Source organism: Poecilia mexicana, unplaced genomic scaffold (genome assembly GCF_051168715.1).
Source record: "Poecilia mexicana isolate PSO_F unplaced genomic scaffold, ASM5116871v1 scaffold_2, whole genome shotgun sequence".
Taxonomy (NCBI): domain Eukaryota; kingdom Metazoa; phylum Chordata; class Actinopteri; order Cyprinodontiformes; family Poeciliidae; genus Poecilia; species Poecilia mexicana.
This window is the reverse complement of record NW_028263371.1, coordinates 29,544,112-29,571,010: the sequence shown is the minus strand read 5'-3', so window position 1 is coordinate 29,571,010 and position 26,899 is coordinate 29,544,112. Positions and strand designations below refer to the sequence as shown.

The window sequence follows — 26,899 nt, the reverse complement described above, 5'->3', positions numbered from 1 at the left end:
TACCCCACAATGCACTTCAGCTGTTTGCTTTGAGGTGCAGCTGCCACCTGCATTTGTTTGACGAGCGGGCGCTCATGAAACTTGGAGTGATCTTCCAAGCATACGAATGGGTTGAACTGAAGAGATGCAAATAAAAAAAATTTAAAAAACTAATTTTAAAAAAATCCCACTTTTTTTTATTTTTAACGTTTCTTTTACCAACATTTTGCATGCATGTTTAATTCTGCTCATGTTTTAGGATCTCTCTTTCTAGAGGATACAGTAACACACATATTCTTTCTAGCATTTGTTAGATCTGCTGTGCATTCATTGGATGTATTTTAACATTTCAGAAGCATCATTTTTAACACAACTCTAAAACTGTGGGAGCACTTCCACACCTGCCATGGTTCTGTGCAACAGACGTCCTCCATTGGCTTTTTATAACAGTAAACAATTCACAGATTGTGATTCACTTTGGTTGTCAGCGTGTCAACAGCTTGTTTTTGGATAGCCTCCAGCTTTTTGGTTCTGGCTTTTGTTTGACTGAAATCCCCCATATTGTGATTCTCTCTTTGGGCTAAGCTCTAGAAATGTAATTCTCAATGCAGTCTGCATGTGACAGATTTAACACACAGCAGCTGAGGCCGCATCAGAGCTGTAAAGTTTCAATATTACCCAGATATTTGAAGATGGTCAAATCATACACATAACTACAGTATGCGCTGTATTTATTCTGCAAAGTTGATTTTTTTAATAATATCAAATCCTATTCCTCAGCCAAATAAAAGGTATAACTTTAAACACCTCAACATTTAGACTTATGTTGTGTTGTCTAAACTAAAACTGAAGTAAACTTGCAGAGGAAGCAGGAAAAGTTAAGTCTATCCATGTAAATTATCAGTGTCCAAAATGTGTTTGCTGTTTTGCTTGAAACAGCAAAACAGCAAACAAAATATATGTAGGTGCATCACCAAAATGTTACATTTCAAATAAAATAGTAAAACACAGCAATGTATTATACTTTTTTTCTAGCCTGGTAGCTCCAGTTTCCAAGAAATCCTGAGAAAATCAAGTAAACCTTTGTTACAGGAGGAGAATGTGTGAGACTTGTGTTGATAGAGAATGATCAGGTTTTGGGACTTTATTGGACTTTATGACCTAATTAACTCCAAGATATCAATTTATCGATGAGGATAGGTCAATATGGGGAAAATTGTGAAGTCTTCTTGAAAACTAAAAAGTATTTTTTTAGTTTTATTGATCTGCTAGGACGGCAATACATTTGAGGTGCAGCTGCCACCTGCATTTGTTTCTTAACATCACTCAGCAACAGCATCCTTTCTGTTTTTGAAAAATTATGGAGGGGACAGTTGACTACTTGAGAGAGCTGGTTATCGTGTTAATTAGAGTATATTTTTTGGTCAAAAGTGTATTTTACGGTTGAATAAGAGTCAATGTAATCTTATTCAAATTGTCACTAATGGAACTCCATAGAGCCAGAGAATTCTTGATATTTTTAGGACCAGTAATGAGAACTTCTCTCTTGTTTTAGTTCAAGAGAAGAATGGTTTTCATCAGTTTTGCACTTATATCTTCTAAGCATGACTACAATCTTTGCAGTTTGATGGTTTCTTTACATCTGATGAACATGTAAAACAGAATATTATCTGCGAAGAATTGAAAATCAATATCACTTTTTCTGATTATGCTGCACGGGAGGAATATGTTTCATAAAACAGAGGTGTTCCCATTTAAAAACCTTGTGGAATCCCATAACTAACTCTGGAAGGACTAATTGATTCATTATAACCACCAAATGGGACTGACTGGCAGATAATAATGCATCCATTTTGGTAGATAATCATTGCACAGTTCCCTTTCTGCACATTATTGACAGGTGAGATCCACAACCTTAACAACATTGAGAGAGTATATTGTGGGTTAGAATGTATTTATAGCTTACTAGCTTAGCATAATGTTGTCTTCCCATGGAGGACACACCTGACTCTGTCCTACTGTTTTTCATCCAAAAGCACTGTGGTTATATTAATATGTCATGCACTGGTCTTGCCCGTTCTACAAAACCAATGCATCCAACACATTAGTTCACCAGTTTGAAACCAGTTCATTTATTTTGCGTATCACAAATCAAGAGGTAAATTGTACAGTGAGATTGGAATTAAAAGCAAACAATGAACAAAAGGCACAACAATCACAGATTCAGGATCAAAGATGAGGTTCCTCCTTTTTTCTGCCTTCCACTGGTCGTTATTAAACTTGTCGGCTGAATAGAAACCATGAGAGTTAGGACTCTGTGATGCGTCTGATTGAGCTGAATCTGATGCCATTGCTGATTTCTCTGAGGTTCTTGTACTCCCCTGGCTTCAGGTACAGCATCCTGCCCTCGAACTCAGGCAGCTCGAACATCAGCCAGTAGCCGTCCACCACGCTGCACGACTGCAAGTCCGACATGTTGTAGCTGTCCTGGATGGAGTCGCAGTCATCAGTCAGCTCGTGCATTTGGCCTTCGAAATTAGTTTTCTCGTAGATCCGCATCTTGAAGGGTCCGGTGTGCTGTGCAGGGCAGAAAACAAGCGACTTTAATTAGTAATTTACTCATTTTTTACATTTCAGGCTGCCCTCATCTCTCATTGATTGATACAATAGGGATGATTACCACAGGGATGATTCGGCAGGACTGAATGCAGTCATTGAACCCAATCGTATCCTGATACTCAGGATACTCCCCTTTGGTCAGGAGGTACTGTTGGCCCCTGAAGTTGGGTTGCTCGTAGACCACGAATATCCCGCTCTCCACCCTGCAGGAGCTGCATCGTCTCAGGTGAGACGCGATTTCCGAGCAGTCGCCAACGCACTCATACGAGCGGCCTTGGAAGTTCCTCTCCTCGAAGAAAATAATCTGATAAGAAAGACATACAAACAGTTTTAGAGCTTTTTTTTTTTTTTGGTCACCCCAAAACTCTCACCATTGATTTAAAGTACTGTGCATAAAACTATTAACTTTTTAGGAGTGTGCGGAGCAGTCTGAATAGTTTGCACCCTGCATTACCTTTCCGCTCATGATTTCTGTTGTTTTTCTCTCTGGCGCGCTGCCTTTTATGCATCATGTGACATCAAAAGAATCTGCCCCTCGATTGTACAAAATACCCGAGTCAGCTCATCATGGAAATCCCCACCATACTGCACATCAAAGCTGTGAACGCTGCGGCCTTCCTGATTAAAATGTATGGAGGCAAATGTTATGATGACATTGCAAAGTGAAATTATTGCATGTTAACATTTTTCATTGAAGGATTGGGTGGGGGTTTGGGGTTATGTTTGTCGGAGAATAAAAGATAACCCGAGTCAATGCAAAAGATTTTTTAAAATAATTTAATTTATTAAGGATAAAAACGTTATCTAACCCGATCTGATCCGAGTCTGAGTTCATAATTCGACAGAAAGGAAAGGAGAGTGGACAAAAATGACAAACTACGGCAGACCAATACCAACTCAAACAACCCATGTCACACTGAGCCAAAAACTAATCTCAATGTTCTCCAAGAATTTTAGTGAAATATTTTACAAGTTAAGATGCATGTCTCAACAAATCTACAGTTAAAGTAACACAAAATTTCAGAAAAAATCATATCAAACAGTCAAACGTAGTCGTGGTAAAGTAATACACACCTTTGGATTATGGAATGGGTCTGGATACCTCAAGCATCACCCAAGACAATCGACAGGTCACTTACTACGTCTCTATAGTTACCAAAATAATTTATTTTTAGAGAGAAATCATTCAGTAAAAAACCTGATGAGTTCAACGATACTTATTTGTGTCAAATTTGATATAAACAGAGACATTTTCATCTCGCCAAGTTGTGTTTTGGCTAACCTGTGTCTTTTGTTTTTTTTTTCTTTACTTTTTAGATGTATTCTCCCAACATCTGCAAAAGCTGATATCACTCTTATGCTGCTGTCACATTGTTTCCTTTCTTGCCGTGTATCTCAGCATATTGAAAACTTGTGGCTCTAAACAAATTGAATTTTATGAAAGTCACATCTGTCAGATCTTCGATTTACTTGTGTCACTTGTGGTGTGCTCCTGCTCTGAAAAGTGCACATATATTGGGATCAAAGGTGGGGAATGGGGAATTCACAGAGTTCAACTCGGGACAAGGTAACTAACTTTTTTCACCGCATCACTGTCCCGTTTTATTCATTCACTTTGTTTTTTTTATTTTTGTTTTTTTCATATTTAAGGTTCAACTACCAATCTAGAAGTTCATAATTGTTGCTTTACTGCTGCCCCCAAGTGGTCAAGTTAGTCAAAATAATAATAAAGTAGGTCATGCTATCAGTTTCACTTCTGATTTTTAAACATCCTGTATGCCGAGTTGAGTAAAGCATCTGCATAGTGTGAAATGAGATTAAGTTTCATCGATTCTGTAATAATGGTACACATGTGCACATAGCATTGGTGGCATGGTTTGCATATTGTTACCGTTTCATTTCTATTGCACAGTAAGGTAGTGCTGGGGGGGGGGTGGGGGGGGGGGCTCACATAGTTTTGCCTCCAAAATATTTTTAGTATGAATTGATATAATTCCAGTTTAGAGAGAACAGAGCCTTTAATCCCTGCTTGTCAAGTACAGAAAAGATACGACAAAGATACTTCAAAAAATGTTTATTATTTTTCCTTTATAGTTTCGACCACAGTTAACACACATCCATGATGCGTCTGATGGAGCTGATTCTCATGATGTTGCTCATTCCCAGTTCGCGGAGGTTCCTGTACTCTCCTGGCCTCACGTACATCATCCTGCCTCTGAAGTTGGTCTGCTCGAACATCAGCCAGTGGCCGTCCATGACGTTGCAGGACTGGCAGTCGGACATGTAAAACCGATCTTGGAGAGACTCGCAGTCATCCATAAGCTCGTGCATCTGACCGCCGAAGTTCTCTCTTTCGTAGATCCTCATCCTGAACTGTCCCCGGTGCTGTTAAAGGAAAAGGAAAGATTTATTATTTTCTTTCCTTGCTGGCTCACCAATTCAGATCTCCTCCTAAAAGAGATAATACAAATATCATACCATGGGAATGATACGACAGGAGCGGATGGTGTCCATCATGGCCATACCCATCATGCCCATCATGTTTCCCATGTACTGAAAGTCAGGGTACTCTCCCCTCCTCAGGAAGATCTGGTTACCCATGAAATTGGGGCGGTCGTAGCCCACGAAGCACCCGCTCTCGACCCTGCAGGAGTTGCAGCGATTCAGGTGCATGTGGATGTCGGAGCAGTCGCTGCTGCAGTCATAGGAGCGGCCCTGGAAGCTCCTCTCCTCATAGAAAATGATCTGCAGCAAGGACACAGGAGAAAGGGTGAGACACTGCTGCTGCTTGTGTGCAGCATGATTAAGTGTTCGGACCTTTTGCAGGATTGTTTTTTTTTTTTAACATGCAAACGGAGGACAAATCGGATATTACCCTGCCCATGGTGACGGTTTTTGTTTTTCCAAATGATGCCAACCGGCGTTGCTTTTATATCCACCATCAGCTCCAGACCACCTAGCTCACCTTTGTTTGAAACATCATGACTCATCATTAGGTTCACGTGGCCTTGCATTGATTTCTTTTTACACTACACCTCAATAGTTATTATTCTATGTTAACTGTAGCTCTGAAAGGTTACGCGAGGTCACAGAAAATTCATATTTATTTTAAGTTTTTTTTTATGACAAAAAGCCAACGCTTCCCTACTCTTCAGCTGACAAGACCTTGTTGTAGTTTTGGTCTTTTCCCAGAGGCAATACTCATCTTTATATGGGTATTTTTTTGGATAAAGAGATTAATTAAGTTGTAGAAGTTGCTGGAAACGGGCATGAAACCCGATATTTAGCTGAGAATAAATGGATTATTGCAGATTCTGATGTACGCTAAAGTCTGCCACCCTATAATGCAGCTCTGTGCCACAATATAGAGTGATGACTCAAAGCTTTCAGCACAAGCCATGTGGAAATGCTACGGCTGTGCAATGTATAAAAAGGGAAAGGGTCGATGTTGGTGCGCTGAATCTCACAATTAGCTCACAATTACCATGACCATGGGGAGGGTAAGTGAAATTTCCCAAACATTAGATGCAAAATGACTCAGAGTGTAGATCAACTACCAGCTGATAATTTCACCTGTGTTATTTTTATTTTTTTTTTGTAGATTATATTCTATGAGGACAGGAACTTCCAGGGTCGCTCCTATGAGACCAGCAGCGACTGCCCGGAGCTCACCTCCTACCTGAGCAGGTGTAACTCCTGCAGGGTGGAGAGTGGCCTCTTCATGGTCTATGAGAAACCCAACTTCATGGGCCTCCAGATGCTGGTGAGGAGGGGCGAGTACCCCGACAACCAGCGACTAATGGGAATAAGCACGAGTGACTGCATACGATCTTGCCGCATGATCCCCATGGTACGTGGAGGACTTCCCAGTCAGCAGGTCAATGTTGTGGTTTAAGTCTCAATCAGACGGTTGTTTGATTTCACTATAATTTCTCCCTCCGCAGCAACGAGGACCCTTCCGACTGAGGATCTACGAGAGGGAGAACTTCGCGGGCCAGATGCACGAGCTGGTGGACGACTGCGAGAACATGATGGACCGCTTCCGCATTTCCGAGTGCCAGTCCTGCAACGTCATGGAGGGCCACTGGCTGATGTTCGAGCAGCCCAACTACAGGGGCAGGATGTTGTACCTGAGACCAGGAGAGTACAGGAACCTGCGGGAGATGGGGTTGAGCAGCGCCACGAGGTTCAGCTCCATCAGGCGCATCATGGACGCCTGTTAGCTCTTGAGCCTTGAATGTAGCCGGTGAAAACCAGAATAAAGCAAGCTGAAATCTAGAATGTGTTTGTACTTGTGCCTTATTCTGACCTAAACTAGATGGGAAAGGAAGTGTTTCTGCCATTTCTAGTGCATTTATGGGAACTTTTTGACAATAAAGAACAAGATTTGGACAAACCCTTTCATATTTCTAAAAGTTCACATTAGCAGAACAATTATATTTAAAATGTTGATACAGTGGAACAACTAATAACGCCTAAAATGACCTATTTTAATAGGTCAAGCGTTGGATATGTCATAATATGCATTAATATGCACAGCAAAACCGTCTTGGCACTACGGCATGAGACCTACAGCTACGGTCATCCTAAATTCCGACCTTAGGGAAACAACCAATCAGTGCCAAGGAAAATCAATGGCGCTCCTGGATTGGCTGCTTTGCAAAAACCAGCCAATAGCATGTCAAGTGGCATTGCTCCTGTTTGGCTTACATAGTTCAGCTTCCAAACTGTATTTCCTTTTGAATGTTTTACAAACGCTTTACGAAGTGATCCATGAACTGGCGAGTTTTCCAGAAATAATGTGGTGTCACGTTCCAGAGAAACATCCACGAAGAGGTCAATCTCTGAATAGACTCTGTTTTTAATCCATTAAAAAAATGGATTCTCTCAACAAATCAGTCTCAAAAGCAGACACAAGGAACACAACGAATGAGGAACTAAATCCTGGGTAACACAATGTAATTGTTTGCATGCAGTTAAACACCTTCTGTGCAGAACGTTTTATTCAATTGTGCGCTTTAGATATCTGTGTGTGGACCATGTTGCTAAACTGTTCTGTGCAGTTGTTCATATATTGCAAACAGTTATCTCTCCCGGCTCTATGAATTAAGTCACTGATGTTGCAAGAATCCCTCATCCCAACCCACAGAGGTTATGGTGCAAAATGTTTTTTTTTTTTTTTTTTTTTTTTTTTTTTACATATTTCTGTCTTCAATTGTCTTCAATTCAAGCAGCAAAAAGTGTCACCTTGAACTGCATTTTGCATATGTTGTTTTTACTTATTAATTTCTCTTGAATCAAACTAGTCATACACAAGTGGGATCAAAATTAACTTCCACTGGAAAATGAAACAGGCATCACCCTAAAGATAATTTGACATAATAAATGGGGGACATTTTATTTTCTAAATAATTAAGGACAAATATTGTACTATTGCAAATAAGTCCTTCTTACATTGACCAGCTTTTTGCATTTTTCCACTGGTATTTGGGTGATTTCTTTTGTCAATGATCACCAAATGTTTGAAATTGGAAAGCCTCTTTGCCATCACCTTAATCTTTAGCTCTCTCCATAGAAACTCTATCAGAATCAAATCAGTATTCTGGACCTATAATAGCTACAACTTTTTAATAGTGTGGGGGGAAAAAAACAAGTAAAATAATATCAAGGCTACTAAAAACTGTAATAAAAAAAATCACCCCGAAATTATTTAATTTCCACAATGTGCTGTTCAGGTTATATAATTCACATATAATTATATAACCTGATTTCCAGGACATTCCACTCACTATGCGCACAACAAAACTGCATAAAACCTCACTGTTGAAATATTTTTTGTACCATACAAATGCAAAATAAAAAAAATAAAAAAAATAAAAAAAACAACAGCAAATTTATGTAAGATTCCTATAATACAGATTCAGATGCAGTCAAATGTGAAGAAGTATGATTATTTTCTGTCATCCATGCTGTTTGCAGCTGATCCTCTATCGTTCCAGCGTGTGTTTGATAGAGGCTCATCATGAAGCTGGAACAAAGGCAAATCAAATGACACCAAGCTGTTTCTGCTGATATGCAAATCCAGCTCATTTGGGTATCAAAGACTTGCCACGCTCTGCACATTTTCTTTATGGATAAATACTTTGATGGGCCTGCAGCAAAGAACCAGGTTTACATTGCATCCAAATGGGGAAGGTAAGATCTTCCACTGCAGTAAAGCGTTTAAAAAGCGACAGAAAAAAAAAAACCATATACTCATGCTTTCCCCCTCGCAGATCACGTTTTTTGAGGAGAAGAAATTCCAGGGCCGCTGCTACAACTGCAGCAGCGACTGCGCTGACCTGCACACGCACTTCAGCCGCTGCAACTCCATCCGGGTGGAGAGCGGCGTGTGGGTGATCTACGAAAGGCCCAGTTACAAAGGTTTCCAGTACATCCTCAGCCCCGGGGAGTACGCCGACAGCCAGCAGTGGATGGCCTTCAGCGACAGCGTCAAATCCTGCCGGGCTGTGAAGAACGTGAGAGTCTGGGTGCAAAAGATTCAGGAAACACTTAAGTTGAATTTAAGATTATCCCTGCAATGACCCTCTCTCTTATGTTTGTTTGTAGATTTATGGCAGTTCCTGGAAGCTGAGGCTCTATGAGAGACCAGATTTTGGAGGGCAGGCGGTGGACTGCTCTGACGACGTCGCCTCGGCGTATGATACCTACAAGATGCGCGAGGCCTACTCCTGTGTGGTGACAGACGGCGCCTGGGTGCTGTACGACCTCCCCAACTACAGGGGGCATCAGTACCTCCTGGAGAGGGGAGAATACCGGCAGCACGACGACTGGGGGGCGTCGTCTCCTGGCATCGGCTCCTTCCGTAGGATCACAGAGTTTTAAGTGATGGAAGCTTATTCTAAATGCCTGCACAACCAATAAAATTAAAGCAAATCCTGACTTGTGTCTTCATTAGTTTATTAGAGTTATGGTCAGAAGTTTATACGCTCATCATTTGCGTGAAAGTCATGAATATTTGAATGTATCTGGCGTTTAAGGATACAGTACAAAAATGTTCAAAAGGACTTTGGGGTCAAAGTCTGTTGTCCCAGTTACATTTATCCCAAAACCAGTTCTGATGATCGTCCAGGTTGTCGTCCATTTTCTACAAACCAATGCACTGCTAATTTCAGTCAAACTTGATAGCATTCATTTTGGAGCAGCACCTTTCTTGTCTTTACCCTCTATGTCTATGGCTATTATAAACTGATTCATCAGCATCTTCCAGGACATCCTGGAGTCATGGAATTTTCCACTCTGCTCCTCCAGACTAGCAGCAGCAGAAACTAGCAAACACCTGGAAGAACTGCTGATCTCATTATATGAACTCCTAAGGACGATTGTAAATGGCATAATCAAAACAGCATAATCAAGATTAAGTGCTGAAGGTGGAGTATCTGACAGACAGAGATCCAACGTCAAGGATTAAATTGCTAAGTAAATTTTCTTTTATGTTATGTTTGATATATATATATATATATATATATATATATATATATATATATATATATATATATATATATATATATATATATATATATGTACATATAGCATTTTTATAAAATTAAAGGTAACATAGTTACTTGATCGTGCTATGATATGGCCAAAGTCACATGTATGTGCAGGAAGTAGTGGATTTATCCAAATGTTAAAGGTGGGGAAAGAAAATTTGGCACCAAAGTAAGACAATTTGTGTTTGCTCGATTATTTATTTTTTTGTTGTAGCCATGCATCTTGGTAATAATTCTTATGCCGCTAAAATTCCCATTTACTTCTTCAGTGATGCCACACTTGCAAGGAAAATGTGAGTAACGAGTAATGTCTGTTTAGATGAAATTAAGGTTTTTGGCCTCCATGCAAAACGCTGTATGGTCTAAAACTGACCACACACAATGCTGAACGCTAGGGTGAAACATGGTGGTGGCATGATTATGCTGCATGGATGTGTTCCTCCATGGCAATTCTGGAAGAGGTTGCAAAAGGTTTAAGACTGAGGTGAAGGTTCTCCTTCTGGTACGAGGACAACCCTAAACATACAGCCAGACCTAAATCCGATTTGGGATCTATTGGAAAGTCTTCACTTCACTACCAAGCACTATTTTCTTATCAGTTCAGTAAAACTTTAGACATATTATTTTCTGTTTCCAAGTAGAAGTCAACGGTCAGACATGTTGAATGTAAAGCTTTTATGAAATAGCTGGCCCAGTCCAGGGTCTGCACAGCCTCTGGTGCCTTCCTACCTTCCTGCTGGGTCACTGACTCAGCTCTAGGCGCTTCACTACAACCCAAATGTCCTGCGGTGCCCTTGTTTTTGTCAGCACTCTCTACTGGATCCAGCGGCTTTGGGCCGCTTTGTTCGGGGAAACAGGAGTCACTGCTTCAGAACAATGTGATCCGCCTGGATCAATTTTTGAATCGCTGATTGAAAAATCCACTTCGCACAAAGCAAAAAACCATGTGCTTGGCTTTATTGTTCTTGCTCTGTATAAAGAGCATATCGGAGGTGGCAGGTGTAATGTTTTATTTAGCACACCAAACTTATTGATATCAACTATGGAAAAGGTAATGTGATTATTTAACATATACACATGTTAGAGTCACCGACTTAACCTGGTGTTTGTGTTTCAGATCATCTTCTACGAGGATAGAAACTTTCAGGGCCGATATCATGAAAGCGGCAACGACTTCAGCGATCTGCACACGTACGTCAGCCGCTGCAACTCCATCAAAGTCCTGGGCGGGTTCTGGGTGGTCTACGAGAAACCGAACTACATGGGCCACCAGTACGTGCTGAGTCCAGGAGAGTATCCAGACTACCAGTACTGGCTGGGTATCAACGATGCAGTCAGGTCTTGCCGTGTCGTTAGACATGTAAGTGGTTTTTCGATCACAAACAACACAAACGAACCACTTCTTCGGCATTTTTTCAGAGTGGATTTTCGTTTTTGACCCTGCCAAGGTGGGGAACATGTGGCGGATGAAGATTTGGGAGAAGCCGAACTTTGAGGGCGAGTCTGTGGAGCTTTCGGACAATATGCCCACCTTCCATGAGCGCTGGCAGAGCCGCGACGTCCAGTCCTGCAAAGTGTTCGAGGGGGCCTGGATCTTCTACGAACACCCCAACTACAGGGGGCGCCAGTACCTGCTGGAGAAGGGCGAGTACAGGCGGTACTCAGAGTGGGGAGGCAGGCAGCCCAGTGTGGGCTCAGTGCGCCGGGTGAAGAACTAAGCTCTAAACTGCTCTGTATGCATCTGGGGAATAAAATCAGAATGAAAATGTGATGTTTTTTATTATCAGTTGTTTCAAATTGATGTAGTTCATAACATATATCAGCCAACAAGAATAGAATAAATTTATAAACTTCTAGTTTAGCAATAAAGGTAGTTATATATTTTTGAGAGTCTGAGTCTTTGTCATCACTGAGGGGGAATTTTGTCCCACTTTTCCTTGCACAATTATTTTAATTTAACCATAATAGATCATTTTTGAGTGTTAGTTACTACATCTCAATCATATTTTGGTCCAGACTTTGACTAGACCAATCCAAATTATTCACTTTTTAAATTTTATTTTATGTATTCATTTATTTTTAACCATTCAGATGTGGATTTATACATAATTGACGGTCCTATCAGCTACAAGTATTATTTGTTCTTAAGAAGTGAAAGCACCCCAGACCATCACACTACCACCACCATGTTTGACACAAGGTGCTATGCTGTTTTTTTTAAATGTATAGGTTTTCACTTCAGATGTAGACATAATACAGCTTTTAAAAACAGAATATTGGAGGCTGTTTTTGCCCTGTGCTTTTCATAAAGTTAAATTATGAACTCTGACCTCAACTGAGACAAATGAAGCCCACAGTTCTTTGCAGATGTCTCTTTGTGTTCTTCTGTGATGTATCTTTGGATTAAGTTCAGCTCCATGATTTGTGGGTGTTTTATTTTATTTACCTTGTTTTGCTGGAGTCCAAAAGCCTCCGGAATGGTTTTGTAGTGATTTCCACATTGATAGAAGTTTGTGATTTGGATGGATGTTCAGAGTTCACATCTTTTAGGCGAAATATCAGCATCAACTCATCAAAAACATGTCAGGAAACAACTGCCGAATCAGCTGCTGCATTAATCGAGAGCTCATTTGAATGACAGCAATTGTGCTGGTTTTGCATTTCATCAGCCTTTATATAAAGGTGGTGGATCGGTGATGCAGTGTGAATTAGGTGGGGGGACTTTCATTTGATCTGCCTTGGAGGACCAAAACGTTGCCTAATCATGGAGCGCACAGGGAAGGTGAGTACAGGATCTTTTCTGCTATATTAAAGAGCTTTTTTTTTATTTTTTATTTATATTCTCCACCATGGTGATCAGTTTACCTGGTTAATTGCTTTAAACCACCATGTTCCTGCTGATTCTGGGGTCAGTGACTCTGTTTTAAGTGGGAAAAAGTCCAGAAAAATAGTTGAGTTTAATGAAGAAAACAATATTTTTTGTACTAAATTATGATTGTTTCTTTTTTTTTCTTTTCGAAAAAGTCAATATGCATCATGTTTCTTCAAAATAGTTTCAGAATAATCTCAAATATAGCAATGAATTATTTCAGTTTATTCATAAGGAATGAGCTGTTTCATAATTTTGTAATTAATAATGGAAAACAAATTGAAAAACAATTACATCTAATTTTTGTTAGATCATGTTAATTATGAGTTAAAATTTTATTTTAACTATGTACATAGTTAAAATAAAAATAAAATAACTATGTACATAGTTAAAATACTTTATTTTAACTATGTACATAGTTAAAATAAAGTATTTTCAAATTAGTTGATTATTTAATATTTTAATTGTTTCATTAAAGTAGTCAGAATTAATGTAAAGTTATATTTCATGTGTCTGAGAAATTAATTAAGTATTACATTGTGTAACAAAGCAAATACCAAGTGTTTCACTGTTTTCAATGTATCAAATAGAATAGAACAGAAATATTCTTTATTGTCCCACACCGGGGAAATCCAGCTAAAGGTGTAATCGCATTCGATGTGGCATTTGTGATTTCATAACACATACATGTCTAAACCTGGTAATTCTCCGATTTTACCACGAGAGGGCGACATTATACTCTAGTCTAGCTTGAAATCTATTCAAACAGCATAGTTCATTCGGCACAATTTTAATGAACACATTTTGCTCAGTGATCACAGAAACACACATGTAAATGCAATGCTAGTAAAATGTCAGTGCTAGAGAAAATATAAGAAACTTTAAACTTATCTTGACTTATTGGGTAAAATCTTTAATGCTCTTTAATTAGTGTTTGCTTGCACTCTGGTACTGCTACTGGTTCTGGTACTGGCGGCCATTGTTGTGGATGCAGAAGTTAATCAGGTATCGCTAACTCAGACTTCCACTTTTAGATTTTCTTCTACGAGGACAAGAACTTCCAGGGCCGCTCCTTTGAATGCAGCAGCGACTGTCCTGAGCTCAGCTCCCACTTCAACCGCTGCAACTCCATTCGAGTGGATGGTGGGACCTGGGTCATCTATGAGAGACCCCAGTATATGGGCTACCAGTACATACTGTTTAAAGGGGAATACCCCATCTTCCAAAGTTGGAATGGCTTCAATGACACCATCCGTTCCTGTCGCCTCATCAGACATGTAAGTCCTGGCAGATGTTTTAGGAAAAAGCTTTTGATTTCTAATGAATAACAAAATAAAAGTTCTTATTCTAACTGATTTCTTGATTGTTTACCATGCAAGCCACCCAGCAGGTGCAGGATCCGCATCTATGAACGTCCAGACTTCAGCGGCCAGATGATGGAGTTCAGCGAAGACCTCTCTGACCTGCAGGATCGCTGGCGCCAGCAAGAAGTCCACTCAGCCCACGTCCAAGACGGGCTCTGGATCTTCTACGAGAATCCAAGCTACAGGGGACGGCAGTACCTGCTGGAAAAAGGTGAATACAGGCGCCATTCGGAGTGGGGGGCCCTCCATCCGGCGGTAGGCTCCATTCGACGTGTCGTGGACTTATAGGCCTCTGCTTCAGCTGTGTGATTCCCTTCTCTTATCTTTCACTTCTAAACCTTCATACTAATAAAATATAGACAAACTGCAACAGAATATGGGTGGTTTTTTGTAATTATTTTTCATTTAAAAGTCTTACAAACGTTAATGTTTTCTAGAGATACCACAGCACCACTTGTGTGGTAACTCTAATTGAGTGACCTGCAGAAATACAAGAAGGTGAAAGGTCAAATCTGGCGGGTTTGTGTGCACTACTGCAGGTATGGGTAAGTTTAGATGTGTGTCTATTTTGTTGTAGCGCCAACACTCGTCTGCTTCACTTGACTGGCATGAGCTCTGATCGAATTAAAATTACAGTGTGTCGCAACTCTAAACAGGAAGGAAGGAAAGAGAGAAACAGATTAAAAGAAACTGAACATTCACATAAACAAATGATTTTTAATAATGGAGATGCTTAAATGGAGAGACAAAACATTTTTATCCATCAAACTTTTTTATCTCACGAGTTTCATTATGCCCATTTCTCAATTGATTACAACATTTTTTCTTTGATGTAGTCACGGTGAGCTTTGTCCATTGGGAGGTCGCTTATCTGATGTACAGCGGTTCGCTAAGGTCACTGTTATTTAGTTTCCACTATCTAGAAGACACTATCTATGTTAAACCAATCAAATCTCAAATCAATATCTTTGCCTTTCTTTTTTCCTTTTCTTAATTTGTAAACAAAAACAAGCGGCGACTTAGACGTCCAACAATAAGGAGGAAAAAGGTCATGCTTGCATCACAATCTGCAGATATGCTTGATAATCAGCTGCGAGACGACAGAGTGCAATTTCCTGTGACAGGATATGTTGTTATATATCATGCTTGTTGATCTGCCAGAACGGAAGAATGAAACGGGCCCATGTGGCGTCGTGCACAGGAGTCGACGTGAGGCAGCCGAGTAAACAGGAGACATTGCAAATCAGTAACAGAGCTGCTGAGCTCAGCTGCTGTTCGAACTGGGACTTTTATCACACGCAGATTCGTTTCTGCCATCTCCCGACGCTGAGCAGGCATTTTTTTTTTTTTTTTGCGAGGAGGGCAAACGATCAGTGCAGCTCTACAGAGGAAAAAAGGGGGGGAAAAGTCCACTCAGGTCATCAGACAGGATTCACAGACTGGGAGTTTCTTTGACCATCTATGGGATTTTCAGCTACTAAAATCCCCAATCAGAGCCTCCTCTATTCCTCATTACACAATTTGAATACAAAGTGTAAAGATTCAGCATATTGGAAGGACTCGAATGAAATTGTTTCTTATTAAAGTGTTATCCTGGATGGACTTACAGAGAGGTTAAAAGTACAAAAATTATGTTTTCCCTTGGCTGTAATCAGTTGGTTCTCTCTCAATTCTTTATTGATCAGTGGCAGGAACTGAGGATTTTCTGGTATCGCAAAAGCTGCAAAAGGAACATTGGATTGTGCTGCATCATAGCTGCAGCTGACCTTTAATCTTCTTATGCGCATATCTGGATTAAAGTCTCCCCTAACTACAGTGGGTTTGTTCTCGCTATTGTGCAGAGCCATCAGTCATGGAGGGGTTGCTGTGTGAGATTTTTTCCCCAAATAATCACGTGAAGCCTTGGCTGATTTCGCTGCAGCTTATGGAAATGAACTGGAAACAGATCAAAGCAGAACTAAAGGGGGAGAAATTCTGCATCTCACATGGCAAAAAGACCCTTCTGCAATACATATTATAAAGTGTTAAGCTATGGATTATTACCCTGAGTTGCTCCTATATATGAATTACATGAAACAACCTGTGAAAATCTGGAAGTTGCACAACTTTTTTTTAGGTTTTAGATCACAATAGTTCAATATATCACCACCTCTAACTGACGTAATAAAGCACAACACAACCAAGTACACAGTCAAAACATTGCACCTTGAATTACAGCTTGAGAAGTGTAGATTTATATTATATTCCTGCAAGCAGTGAACAGGTGATTGAAATAAATTGTGTCTCGGAGTGGCTGCTTGGAGAAAATATAAAACTTTGAGGGTTTGAAACTTCTCTGTGATTTGTCACAGAGGGGAAAGACAGTTTGAGGCCAAAACTAACATTTCAGACACCAAGTTCTGCCAGGATTCAGGAAGATGTTCCCAGTTCTGCTCCAGTTCTGATACCAATGGAAGTCAACTTTCCCACTTCTCTGAACAGCAGAGTCACCAGAATGCTGTTTTCCCCCCTCCTTAGCTCTACAGTGGTAAGTTAAAGCAGTATGAGTTCAGACACCCAGAGGAAAATCATCTATGTATTTACATGGCTTCACCATCCACATCCGTATCCTGGCTTGAAGCAGTAATTGGAAACAGAATCACGTATAAGGTAAAGCCCCTTGCAGCTCCAATGCAACTTGAGTAAAAACTAGCTCGCCCACCACAATGTTTACAAATGCCAGCCGGTGAGCGCAGTATTTGTGTTTTCTTGTGATGTCATCAACTTGAATACACACAAAGCAGAAGTAGGAGTTATTTTCATTTTTGCACTTTAAAAAAAAAAGTATTTTGTGAAACCCTGGGGAAATCTTCTTGTTTAAATGTATAAAATTATAACTTGAGTTGCATTAAATTACAGTGTTGCGTTGTTGTTCCACTGTGTTATATGAAGATACATATTCAGTCGAAAGATGTTAATTTACGCACATTTATTTTTTTATTTATTCAAATTGGCGGCTCTGGCCCTTTAAGAAAGCTGTGAATTCATGAATGAAACGCAGTCATTCATAAAAAAAACAGAACGTACGGACGTCAGAGCTATGTTGAAAGTGATTGGCTCAATTTTCGATTGACTCCCTCTTCAGCCAATGGGAGGGCTGTACTCTGCTTAGCTTATCTGTGAGCTCTTCATTGAGAAAAATCCACAGCCGAGTGTTTATTCGTGGAGCTGCAGGCGATGTAGGGGGAAAAAACTGCGACCACTTATTTTAAATCACTCTTCCAACAATAACTTCACTACCCAGGTATGTTTTGCATTATATTATTGATGGGTATATAAAAGTTGGTCGAAACGTGCTTGTTTTTTTCCCCGTCTATCCAGGCAAACCGCAGAGTCGCGGTTTGTTGCTGGCTGTGAAGGGAGCAGATACTGGTTAAAGAGGCGAACGCCATTTTCTAGCAATCAAAGCCAACATGCGTCCATTTCCGCGCATCTGTCGGCCCCGCAGGACGCTGTTTCTGTTTGCATTGACTGTTCTTTTTTTATTATTATTATTATTATTTTTCGTTTTGTTAGCTTTATGAATATTTTTTCCGTTCTCTCTGGTAAATTTCTCAATGGTGAGCTGCCCTCCTCTTCTCCTCCTCCACCTCCTCCTCCTGCTGAGGATCAAGTTTCACTTCATTGAGAAAAACAAGGAGGTCCCACAGCGGTCAGCGCCAAACTCCATTCACAATTTGTCCAATTTTACGTTCGGCTCTCTCGCTTAGTAAATTTGAGTAAAAACAGTTGGTTTTCTTACAAGTATGTCGCAAAACTTAAATACATACTGTTTACGTCGTTTTGAAACGACGTAAAACAAGTTGCCAATCACAAATTATCTGCTTTTGCTGTCAGTTCCTTGAATCTGTATTGTATTTTATTGGGATTTTAGGTGATAAAACTAGCCGAAGGTGGGGCTAAACCTAAGCCGACGTAGATATTTTCCGTATAAACTGAGATTAACTCGTCATTTTGATAAAACCATTTGGAAATTGACTTATCGGGAAATTAATTCCTTATCTCGAAAAAACCATGAGGGGAAAGTATAATGCGGAAAACGTCCACTCTCGGCTTCCTTTGCGCTTGCATTTTGAAGTGGAAGGGAAGAATAAACAAGAACAAATCTGAAAAGTGTGGTGTGCATTTGTACTCCCTTCAGAAGTCGTCTTGTTAGTTAATCGTGAACATGTTAGTACTTTCATTAATACAACTGTTCTGTTGTATTTGTGAGAAACTGTATCATGAAGAACATTATTCATGTGTTCGAATGGCCTAGTCAAAGTCTACCCCTAAATCCTCATGTGCTGTCTGGATATAAATATTTTTGCTTCGCCCATTGACAGTGAGCATTTCAAGGCCACTGTGAACAAAACCGAAAGACATCATGCTTTCTTGCTTTCTCTCATGTTCATAACTCATGATGTCACACAGCTTTTGTTTGCAATGAGGCTGCTAGAGGCACAGCTAAGCCCTGCTGTCTGGTCGCAGAGGTCAGAACAACATAAACCAATTGAGTCACTTTAAGGGGATGATTGTTGTATGAATGGAGGGTTAAATCAGGTGGAAACAGCCGCAGATCTGATGCATTGAAGTGTTTACCTAATAGCGCCCGCTTGTCCTGCCCTCCAGGGTGAACACCGCTGCAACATGGACGGCTTTTACGATCAGCAGGTTCCTTTTGTGGTGCCCGAGAGTGTGAGTTTTTAACCTGCCGATTTTATGTCCCGTTATTTATCGGTTTGTGCATTGCAATCTGATTTGTTTTTACTGCTGCCGGTCGCAGAAATGCCACACAGAGGAGGAGAGGAGTCTCGGCGACAGACGGAGGAGGTTCTTGGACACAGAGCTGGCTCAGGACACAGAAGGTACAATCAGCTTGGTCGACTCTGTCTCCGGTGTTGATGTTTCCAAATGCAGCAGCAGTTCACGTGTAAATTTACTCTGCGTTTGTCTTTCAGAGCTTTTTCAGGATCTGATCCAGCTCCAGGAAATATGGATTGCAGAAGGTAAAAAGCAAAGCAAACATTTATTTAAAAATAGCAGCTACAAAAGCTACCTGCTATTAATAAAACCGAACACGCTGCATGTATTGATTATTTTTGGCTCAGCGTTTCAGCAAGTCCTTAATCATCCTGTCTTCTGCCGTCTGACAGCTCAGGTTCCTGATGATGAGCAGTTTGTCCCAGATTTCCAGTCCAATAACTGTGAGTAACTACTTCTCCTCTCGTATTTATAGATGTCACCCACAGTTACACAAGAAGCATTTCATAAAAATGACAGTGATTTATTATGCAAACATTTATTTTGGTTGAGAACCCTATATGCAAATCACATTTGCTTATGTAACAGAGCATGATTTTTGTTTATAAACTATGAAAGGCAAATAATGGAGCCATTTTGTTCCCTGCGTGGTGGCGGCTGTGTATATTTAATACTATGCTGTTGTTGCAAATTGCAAATGAAGACGTGTGAAAATAGTCTGAGCAAACAGTGCTGCCCACTCACTTGAGGAAAATAAACTGCTTTCCAGATAATGAGTTTGTTCTATTTATTTTTACCCTGGGTGTTGGACTGCAAGTAGTGTGGAGGAGAAAATTATGTTGTTCCAAAGCTGCCACAATGTAATAAATAAACCATTAAATCAATATTAATCACGTAAGTCCTTAAATGTTACACTTGTACACAGTATTCAAATGTGTTGTTCTTCAGGAAACCATGAGAAAAAGTAAAATGTCAAACATAGTTAAATTAAATTACGATTTGCTCTGTGAGAACTGAATACTCCCTATTTCCATTCATTTGTTGTTGGTCCCTTTTTAGGTCAAGTGGAGAATAAACTAAAACCGACTCAAACCAAAACCACAAACCCCTGACAAACCGCCAACCCATAACTACATTTAATTACAGTAGAAGATTTGATTGTGTACAAAAACTTCTGCTGCCTCTTAATGCATTATTCTTTAAACTTTTCTCACGCTATGACTATTGTTGTACAGACATTTAATGTAAATGTACTGAGATTCCCCACAATCCCACCAAAAAACAATAAAATTTGTTGTAGAATCTGAACATTAGATTATAGAAAATAACAGAAAGCTTAAATGTAAATTGTGTTCCTTAAATTATTCAGTATTTCATTCCCTTTCCACACATCTTATTACTTTTATATTGATTTGGCTGAATTTTGGCACTTTTACTTCCCCATATTTTGACAGTGAATTGCAGCAATTTTAGCGCTCTATGCTTTTTCATAGAGCTCCAAATTAATCATTTAAAGTTTTCCACTGTTAGAGGTGCATATTCTTTATGAAACTACCACTTGTAGACCTCCATACATTCACCGAATTTTGGCACATATTGCCTTCTATATATTTGATCCTTTTCTGAGATGAGACTAATAGAAACTGATCCAGGAATGTCACACTAGTTTACAAATTGCAGCAAAAGGTATAAAGAAGCCATAAAGGGTTTTGTTTTCTAGAGATCTATATAAAAATATTATGATTACGTGCACGAACAACTGTTATCAGGAGTTGTTTGTGCACAATAATCTCTGTGGGCAGCTGTTGGCCTTTAAAGCCATCACTGCTCCCAACACATTCAATGTTCCATTGTGATATAGATGAACCCAGTCGACCTCTAAGGATACCACTGTACTCTGCTGTGTTTACAAGCAAAGATTGCGCCACATTACCCAGAGACACACAAATGTGTTGGAGCTTTGCCAAATCAATGCTAGTAGTCACAAGAGCAGGAAATGAGGGGGTTATAAGACGGCATCTGGGGCCGGTGTATCTATGTTATATCGTGACTCAAAGTAGGTACATTAGGTGCCGCTCCCACACACGTGGCGCTCGTATTTAGTGCCGCTTTAATGACGGCTCCCGTGACTGAACGTCTCCAGGCCGAGGCCATAAAGCCGCCTGCGAGCGTGTCGCACATGGAAATGTTTGTGGCCTGTTGGCGTCACGGCAACATGCTGATGGCAATCTGACGGCTCCTTCCAGGAAAGTTGAGCTCGGATATGAGAAAAACACACAGAGGAGAAAAGGAGAGCGAGGTAAAGAGCTCTGTTGAATCTGAGAAAAGACCTCAGAAATCGTGAGGAATGGAGAAATCTTATCCTTGAACATTTTTTTTCTGTTGTTGCGGGAGCATAAAAAAGTCAAATATACTGAAACATTCTTTTGTAATGTCTGTTTGCAGTGATGCTTCATGGACCGCCTGTCAGCAAAGTGAAGCGGGAGCCCAGTCCGTCCCAAGATCTGTCCCCCTGTGGGACTCCCCAGACTGATATGTGCCTTTACAGTTACAGGTACCAGATAAATGTTTGTCAACGGGATTCCTCTGGTCACTTTTACACATTTTTATGTTATCTTACTACCTTACTTGTCATATTGTGAAGAGATGTTGGGAAATAACTATGGAACCAACCTCCAACTTATTTATATTTTGCAAAATAAAAAAAAGCCATGAGGATTGAATAAACTACACTCTTTATGTCATCGTCTCCCTTAGTGCCTGTGAAAACAAACCGGGACCAGCCAATGCACCTGCAACACAGTGTAGCTCCATCCACCCTGCCGGACCCCCACCCTTACGGAGGCAGCTGCAGCCTTCCCCACCTCAAATGAGCAGCCGAGCTCCAACTTCCAACCCCTTCCACCGCCAAAACCTCCCGCAGGCCAGCCAAAACCAGCAGTTTGCGCTGCCGCGTACCCCCATCGGCTGCTCGGCCGCGGCTTTCAACACAGAGCAAAGGTGAGCTCTGATTTTTACCTGAATGTTTGTTTTTGTTTTTTACGTGCATCTCCACGGACGACTCAGACCTTCCTTTGGTCCTCCCAGGTTCCACCGGCAGCTGTCTGATCCCTGCCTGCCCTTCCTGCCTCCAGAGAAAACCCAGAACCCGTCGTACCACCCCTCCAGTTGCGACAGCCGGCCTCTGTACCAGCGCCACCTGTCAGAACCCATCGTCCCCCTCCCTCCCCGCGCTTTCAAGCAGGAGCTGGTGGACCCACGCTATCCCGACCCGGGGCCAGCCGGTCCAGGTCTGGCCCCGCCCCAAGCCAACTTCAACCACGTCAAAATCAAACAAGAGCCAAGAGACTTCAGCTTTGAACCTGGTATGTTTAAAATGCTTGTTTTTTTTTGTAATATGCATAATAACTTTTGGGCTAAATAATTTGTGCCAGAAGCTTCATTGGATCTCTCACTTGTCTCTTTTTCAGAGGTTCAAACCTGCCAGTCGACATTTGGAAAGTCTCCAGTTCTGTTTCAGAAAAACAACGCTGGTGAGTTCTAGTTAATGGTTTGCTATTCTGCCTTACGGGAGTCCAAACTGCCACGATTTAATAAGTAAACACAGAGAATCGAAAAGTGCCCTAATTTAGCACAACTGAAGGAATGAATCCATGTTTCAACTGATAACTTAAATAATTCTGTATTTCAGAACTTGATGATTGGACAGCATCACTTTTTTGGGACTTTATGTTGCAGAGGACTATGAGATTATTAGCTAAATTAAAAGTAAAATAATTATGAATGCTTAATTATGAATTAATAAAATTATGTTCTGTTAACTTACTTTCATATTAAATGTTTACTTCTTTTCTATTTATTTATCGATTGAGTTGTTGCCCATTTGACCGTTTATATGCCACAATTTAAGACATTAATAATATCCAAAATTCCAAAACTAAATGGTTAGTTAGATGCAACTGAAAGATAATGTATTAAAATATTTCATTTATGTCAGCAATAGAAAAAAAATATTCACAAAAGAAACATGTTTGTAAAAATAGTATAATGACATACATAACTCAATTTTTAAAATATTTTTTTCTCCACAGGATTTGGTCCTGACGGAGAGCCTCTTCGGTACTTTGATGACACCTGTGTTGTACCAGAAAGATTGGAAGGTAGGTTACTGGCACACTGCTTAAAATCCTCTTTATTATTTTTATTTTATTCTCAGCCATTAGAAATAAGCGGAATCTGATGGTTTTGGAGGCCGAAGCGAGACGAGTGAACTCAGTGTTTGTCTCTCGCGGCCAGGTAAAGTGAAGCAGGAAGGTTTGCCGTACCAGCGCCGCGGCTCCCTGCAGCTCTGGCAGTTCTTGCTCACGCTGCTGGACAATCCGGCAAACAGACACCTGATCGTGTGGACGGGACGCAACATGGAGTTCAAACTGATCGATCCGGAAGAGGTGGCGCTTTTAGTCTGAAGACTACCAGTTTTAAACCATTTTGTAAGAATAGTTCTTTGATTTGAATAATTTTACTGTCTTTTTTTTGGTTCAGGTGGCTCGCCTTTGGGGCATCCAGAAAAATCGGCCAGCCATGAATTACGACAAGCTGAGCCGCTCGCTGCGGTACTACTACGAAAAAGGCATCATGCAGAAGGTAAAGGCGAGTCATCCATCTTTCTCATCTACACAGCTTCACACGATTCTCTTTTCTTTAAAGATTGTTTTTTTTTTCAATACTTTTATTTCCTCCCGCAGGTTGCCGGGGAAAGGTACGTCTACAAATTCGTGTGCAACCCCGACGCGTTGTTCTCCATGGCATTCCCAGAAAACCACAGGCCGAGTTTAAAAGCCGACCTGGACGCGATCTTGCCCCCCAGCGAGGAGGACGGCTTCCCCCTGCCCAGCTACGAGGACGAGGGTCCGTACCTGATGGACGGAGGGGAGCAGTGCGTCCAGGGACTGGCTTTCCCCGACAGCTACCCGTACTAGCAGCTGGAACGGGGAAAAAAAAACAAAAAAACACAATATTACTGTATTTTACAAAACCAGGCGAAACGTAAAATTACTGAGCAACATTTCAGATAAGCATTTATTTTTTATTTTATTTTTCTCGGCAAGAAGTTTTTTTTTTTTTTTAAATGTCAATGCAACCAGAAAAAGCTGGAAATCTGAGTCACTGAGACTGTTAAACTTGTTTCTTCAGCGAAGAAAACAAACTTTAGTTCCCCTTCAGATGATTGTGTTTACAGGCATTTCAAGGGTATTTGTTTCAGCCGGCGTGGGAAGGGTTGCATTTTTTTAGAGGAAAAGTCAGCTGTTATTAAATTGGGACATGTTGTTTTGCGTCTGCACAAAATAGCTGCAAGAAACCTTAACATTGAAGAGGAAAACGCTGACCAGAAGATGCCCAAACATTTAAAGATATGGTTTTAATTTTAAATAAAAGAATTGCCAGTTTTGCCCCATAAATATTCAGTGGCGGTTCTTGATTACTCAGTGGGCGAGCATGCATGCGTTCATTCCTTTAGTCATCGTTTTTGTTCTCAAATAGAATATTACTTGACTTTCAGAAATCCTTTTAAGTAATGTTATCAGTATTTAACTTTTCAGTTAAACTTTGTATATACTGTGGTTTTCACGCTTGTCTCAACCTCAAACGTCAACTTTTTTTTTTTTTTACTCTTCTCTAACTGTCGCAGCACTAAATTTGTTGAGGGCACAGTGGACTTAATTTTATTTTTGTTGTTGTTGTTGTTGTTGCCGCCCCCTAACAGAGTGATACCCTGGTTGGTAAGCCACATTTGTCATATCAAAAACCGCCACTGCTGTTAAAGGAATCTGAACAAGTAAGGCCAGATTGTCGGAAACAATGTTCTTTTAGCAATTTCTCTTGATTGCATGACTGAAGCTGTAACTCTACAACTAATGTCTGTAGCATTTCCTTCTAAAGCTGCGGCTGCACTTAAGCACAGATATGCAGTGTTTTGTCCCTCACGAACCTTGTCATCAACTTTTTCTTAGTGTTTCAGTTGCAGCTTTTTCTTTTTTGTTGTTTTCTTGGTCCTTTTTTTTTTTTTTTTTTTTTTTTTTCTCCAATGGTGGTAATTTTGTAGCATGGCCATCGCTTCTGTTCTCAAATGTGTAAACTCTGGGACCTGTTTGGCAGCCAAAAACAAAAAATAAACCTTGAAGCCATGGCACTCCTTTTGCTAATTTAGTAAGCATATTACCCAGAGTGCTCGAAAGGGACGCTCTTGTGTTTTCTGGACCGTATAATCCTGAGACATCTATATGTTGAAAATGTCTTTTTGTGTACATTTTTTTTCCCCTTGGGTTTTAAAGCTAATATTTTTAGCATTATATGGACTTGTATGTATTTCCTATAACGGTTTATGATGAAAGTATTGCTTATATTTTTGGGGGGGAGATCCTGTACGACTGCCACTCTTATGCTTATGAAAGGCATGTTTTGTTTTTTTCTTCAAAACGCCTCACCATTTAATGTACCGAGATAGTTTTCTGCATTTTCGTATAATTTGTTTGCTTCAGTGTGTAGAGAGAAAAAAAAGTGTATAATTATATATGGATATATTTTTGCAAAAGGCTGTATTTGCTTGCAAATATGTTGCATCAGCTTTCCAAGGAGGAAGAACTTTCTGAATCCTTCAGGCAGAAGATGTTCCTCATATATTTTACTATAGATCCTGACGCTGGTGTGACTTTTACCCTCAGATACTGTATGTGTGCCTTCTGTTTATCTTTACTGATAAAAAATAAACTATTTTACTCTTTTATTTTCGCCTCAGTGTCTATCACAAAAAAACATTACGCAAGCCCACTGAGGAGGAAGTTCTTGGATTCTGTGGACATCCTCCAGGGGGCGCAGCTGCTGGGTCAGAGGCTATATAAACTGAAGGAGGTGCATCTCAAATTTTATAATTCAGCAGTTAATTCAACTTATTCAACTAATCTGAAATTTCAAGCTTTTATTTATGCTAATTTAGATAATCATTAACTATAAAAGGATACAACTCGATGTGGACGCAATAGAGGCTTTTGCCCGCTAGAGGGCAACCAAACAACCACACAAACGCCCATTCCCTGAAAATATGCTTTTAACAATACACAAGCTATTTATCGTGTATTTCTATATGAAAGTTTGAGGTTTTATTTTTATTTAACAAAAGAAGGGGATAACGTTATTATCTGGATATATTTATTTTATGAAGTTTTGCGCTCGCGTTGATTCGTTGTGCTTACGTCACATCCGGCAGTCATAAGAGAACACGTTTACGTCCGGTCTGCGAGACGTGGTCTTTATCCTTCCGTTTTAAGGCATAAGCCCTAGAAAAACAAGCCAATCTTTAAAAACGAGCATAAATTAATAAGTTTTAGCAACGCACATAGCATTTCTTTTTTCAAAGTATCACTTTGGACATTAATTTCGAGAGTGCAGTAGTTGTTCAAATTGACATTTTGCATTTCATTTGACGAAACCACTTGCTGGATAACCCAATCCAAGGTGGTGGTTGAATAGTGTTTGTTGAAAATCCATGTTGTCTGGTGTGACCAGCCTTCCAGAAACATCCCTCTTCTGTTATTGTTATCATTATTATTATTATTATTATTATTATTTCCACCAATCACAGTAAAAAGAAAACAACAGTGAATACAACTGCTGAACAACTTCTTTATTTTGGAAAAAAGAAAGCCAAATGTCACTTGTTTTGAATGGAATACGTG

The 26,899-nt window shown here is 40.1% G+C and overlaps 7 protein-coding genes across 7 annotated transcripts; 5 read left to right on the top strand and 2 right to left on the bottom strand.

Moving 5' to 3' along the window:
- Positions 1-2,087: 2,087 nt before the first annotated feature.
- LOC106926540 (gamma-crystallin M3-like) lies at positions 2,088-3,064 on the bottom strand. The gene is made up of 3 exons (XM_088008131.1): positions 3,053-3,064; positions 2,660-2,962; positions 2,088-2,556 (listed from the first exon to the last, which is right to left on the bottom strand). Exons 1-3 carry the CDS (start codon positions 3,062-3,064, stop codon positions 2,287-2,289), a joined length of 585 nt encoding a protein of 194 aa, XP_087864257.1. The 3' UTR covers positions 2,088-2,286.
- Positions 3,065-4,657: 1,593 nt separating this feature from the next.
- Positions 4,658-5,578, bottom strand: LOC106926562 (gamma-crystallin M3-like). Its single transcript, XM_088014038.1, has 2 exons — positions 5,077-5,578; positions 4,658-4,983 (listed from the first exon to the last, which is right to left on the bottom strand). The coding sequence occupies exons 1-2, from the start codon at positions 5,269-5,271 to the stop codon at positions 4,705-4,707; spliced, it is 474 nt and encodes a 157-aa protein (XP_087870164.1). The 5' UTR covers positions 5,272-5,578; the 3' UTR covers positions 4,658-4,704.
- A 463-nt stretch (positions 5,579-6,041) lies between these two features.
- On the top strand, positions 6,042-6,879 carry LOC106926563 (gamma-crystallin M3-like). The gene is made up of 3 exons (XM_015001559.2): positions 6,042-6,098; positions 6,200-6,448; positions 6,543-6,879. Exons 1-3 carry the CDS (start codon positions 6,084-6,086, stop codon positions 6,819-6,821), a joined length of 543 nt encoding a protein of 180 aa, XP_014857045.1. The 5' UTR covers positions 6,042-6,083; the 3' UTR covers positions 6,822-6,879.
- Positions 6,880-8,129: 1,250 nt separating this feature from the next.
- LOC106926541 (gamma-crystallin M2-like) lies at positions 8,130-9,540 on the top strand. Its single transcript, XM_015001528.2, has 3 exons — positions 8,130-8,793; positions 8,874-9,116; positions 9,208-9,540. Exons 1-3 carry the CDS (start codon positions 8,785-8,787, stop codon positions 9,481-9,483), a joined length of 528 nt encoding a protein of 175 aa, XP_014857014.1. The 5' UTR covers positions 8,130-8,784; the 3' UTR covers positions 9,484-9,540.
- A 1,594-nt stretch (positions 9,541-11,134) lies between these two features.
- Positions 11,135-11,917, top strand: LOC106926537 (gamma-crystallin S-1-like). The gene is made up of 3 exons (XM_015001520.2): positions 11,135-11,202; positions 11,269-11,511; positions 11,600-11,917. The coding sequence occupies exons 1-3, from the start codon at positions 11,194-11,196 to the stop codon at positions 11,867-11,869; spliced, it is 522 nt and encodes a 173-aa protein (XP_014857006.1). The 5' UTR covers positions 11,135-11,193; the 3' UTR covers positions 11,870-11,917.
- A 720-nt stretch (positions 11,918-12,637) lies between these two features.
- LOC106926538 (gamma-crystallin M2-like) lies at positions 12,638-14,759 on the top strand. Its single transcript, XM_015001521.2, has 3 exons — positions 12,638-12,933; positions 14,055-14,297; positions 14,400-14,759. Exons 1-3 carry the CDS (start codon positions 12,916-12,918, stop codon positions 14,670-14,672), a joined length of 534 nt encoding a protein of 177 aa, XP_014857007.1. The 5' UTR covers positions 12,638-12,915; the 3' UTR covers positions 14,673-14,759.
- A 2,799-nt stretch (positions 14,760-17,558) lies between these two features.
- Positions 17,559-25,950, top strand: LOC106926548 (ETS translocation variant 5-like). The gene is made up of 13 exons (XM_015001537.2): positions 17,559-17,667; positions 19,035-19,100; positions 19,189-19,270; positions 19,364-19,411; positions 19,559-19,609; positions 21,612-21,720; positions 21,924-22,166; positions 22,254-22,531; positions 22,637-22,699; positions 23,258-23,326; positions 23,463-23,614; positions 23,709-23,810; positions 23,912-25,950. The coding sequence occupies exons 2-13, from the start codon at positions 19,053-19,055 to the stop codon at positions 24,143-24,145; spliced, it is 1,479 nt and encodes a 492-aa protein (XP_014857023.2). The 5' UTR covers positions 17,559-17,667; positions 19,035-19,052; the 3' UTR covers positions 24,146-25,950.
- Positions 25,951-26,899: the final 949 nt, after the last annotated feature.

Coding starts and splice junctions, on each gene's coding strand:
- LOC106926540 (XM_088008131.1), bottom strand. Junction 2,557..2,659: donor CCTGCCGAATCATCCCTGTG/GTAATCATCCCT, acceptor TGCCCTGCACAG/CACACCGGACCCTTCAAGAT.
- LOC106926562 (XM_088014038.1), bottom strand. CDS start 5,271: ATGCACCTGAATCGCTGCAACTCCTGCAGGGTCGAGAGCGGGTGCTTC. Junction 4,984..5,076: donor CCTGTCGTATCATTCCCATG/GTATGATATTTG, acceptor TTCCTTTAACAG/CACCGGGGACAGTTCAGGAT.
- LOC106926563 (XM_015001559.2), top strand. Junction 6,449..6,542: donor CTTGCCGCATGATCCCCATG/GTACGTGGAGGA, acceptor CTCCCTCCGCAG/CAACGAGGACCCTTCCGACT.
- LOC106926541 (XM_015001528.2), top strand. Junction 9,117..9,207: donor CCTGCCGGGCTGTGAAGAAC/GTGAGAGTCTGG, acceptor GTTTGTTTGTAG/ATTTATGGCAGTTCCTGGAA.
- LOC106926537 (XM_015001520.2), top strand. Junction 11,512..11,599: donor CTTGCCGTGTCGTTAGACAT/GTAAGTGGTTTT, acceptor GACCCTGCCAAG/GTGGGGAACATGTGGCGGAT.
- LOC106926538 (XM_015001521.2), top strand. Junction 14,298..14,399: donor CCTGTCGCCTCATCAGACAT/GTAAGTCCTGGC, acceptor TTACCATGCAAG/CCACCCAGCAGGTGCAGGAT.
- LOC106926548 (XM_015001537.2), top strand. CDS start 19,053: ATGGACGGCTTTTACGATCAGCAGGTTCCTTTTGTGGTGCCCGAGAGT. Junction 19,271..19,363: donor GCTGGCTCAGGACACAGAAG/GTACAATCAGCT, acceptor TTTGTCTTTCAG/AGCTTTTTCAGGATCTGATC. Junction 19,412..19,558: donor GGAAATATGGATTGCAGAAG/GTAAAAAGCAAA, acceptor GCCGTCTGACAG/CTCAGGTTCCTGATGATGAG.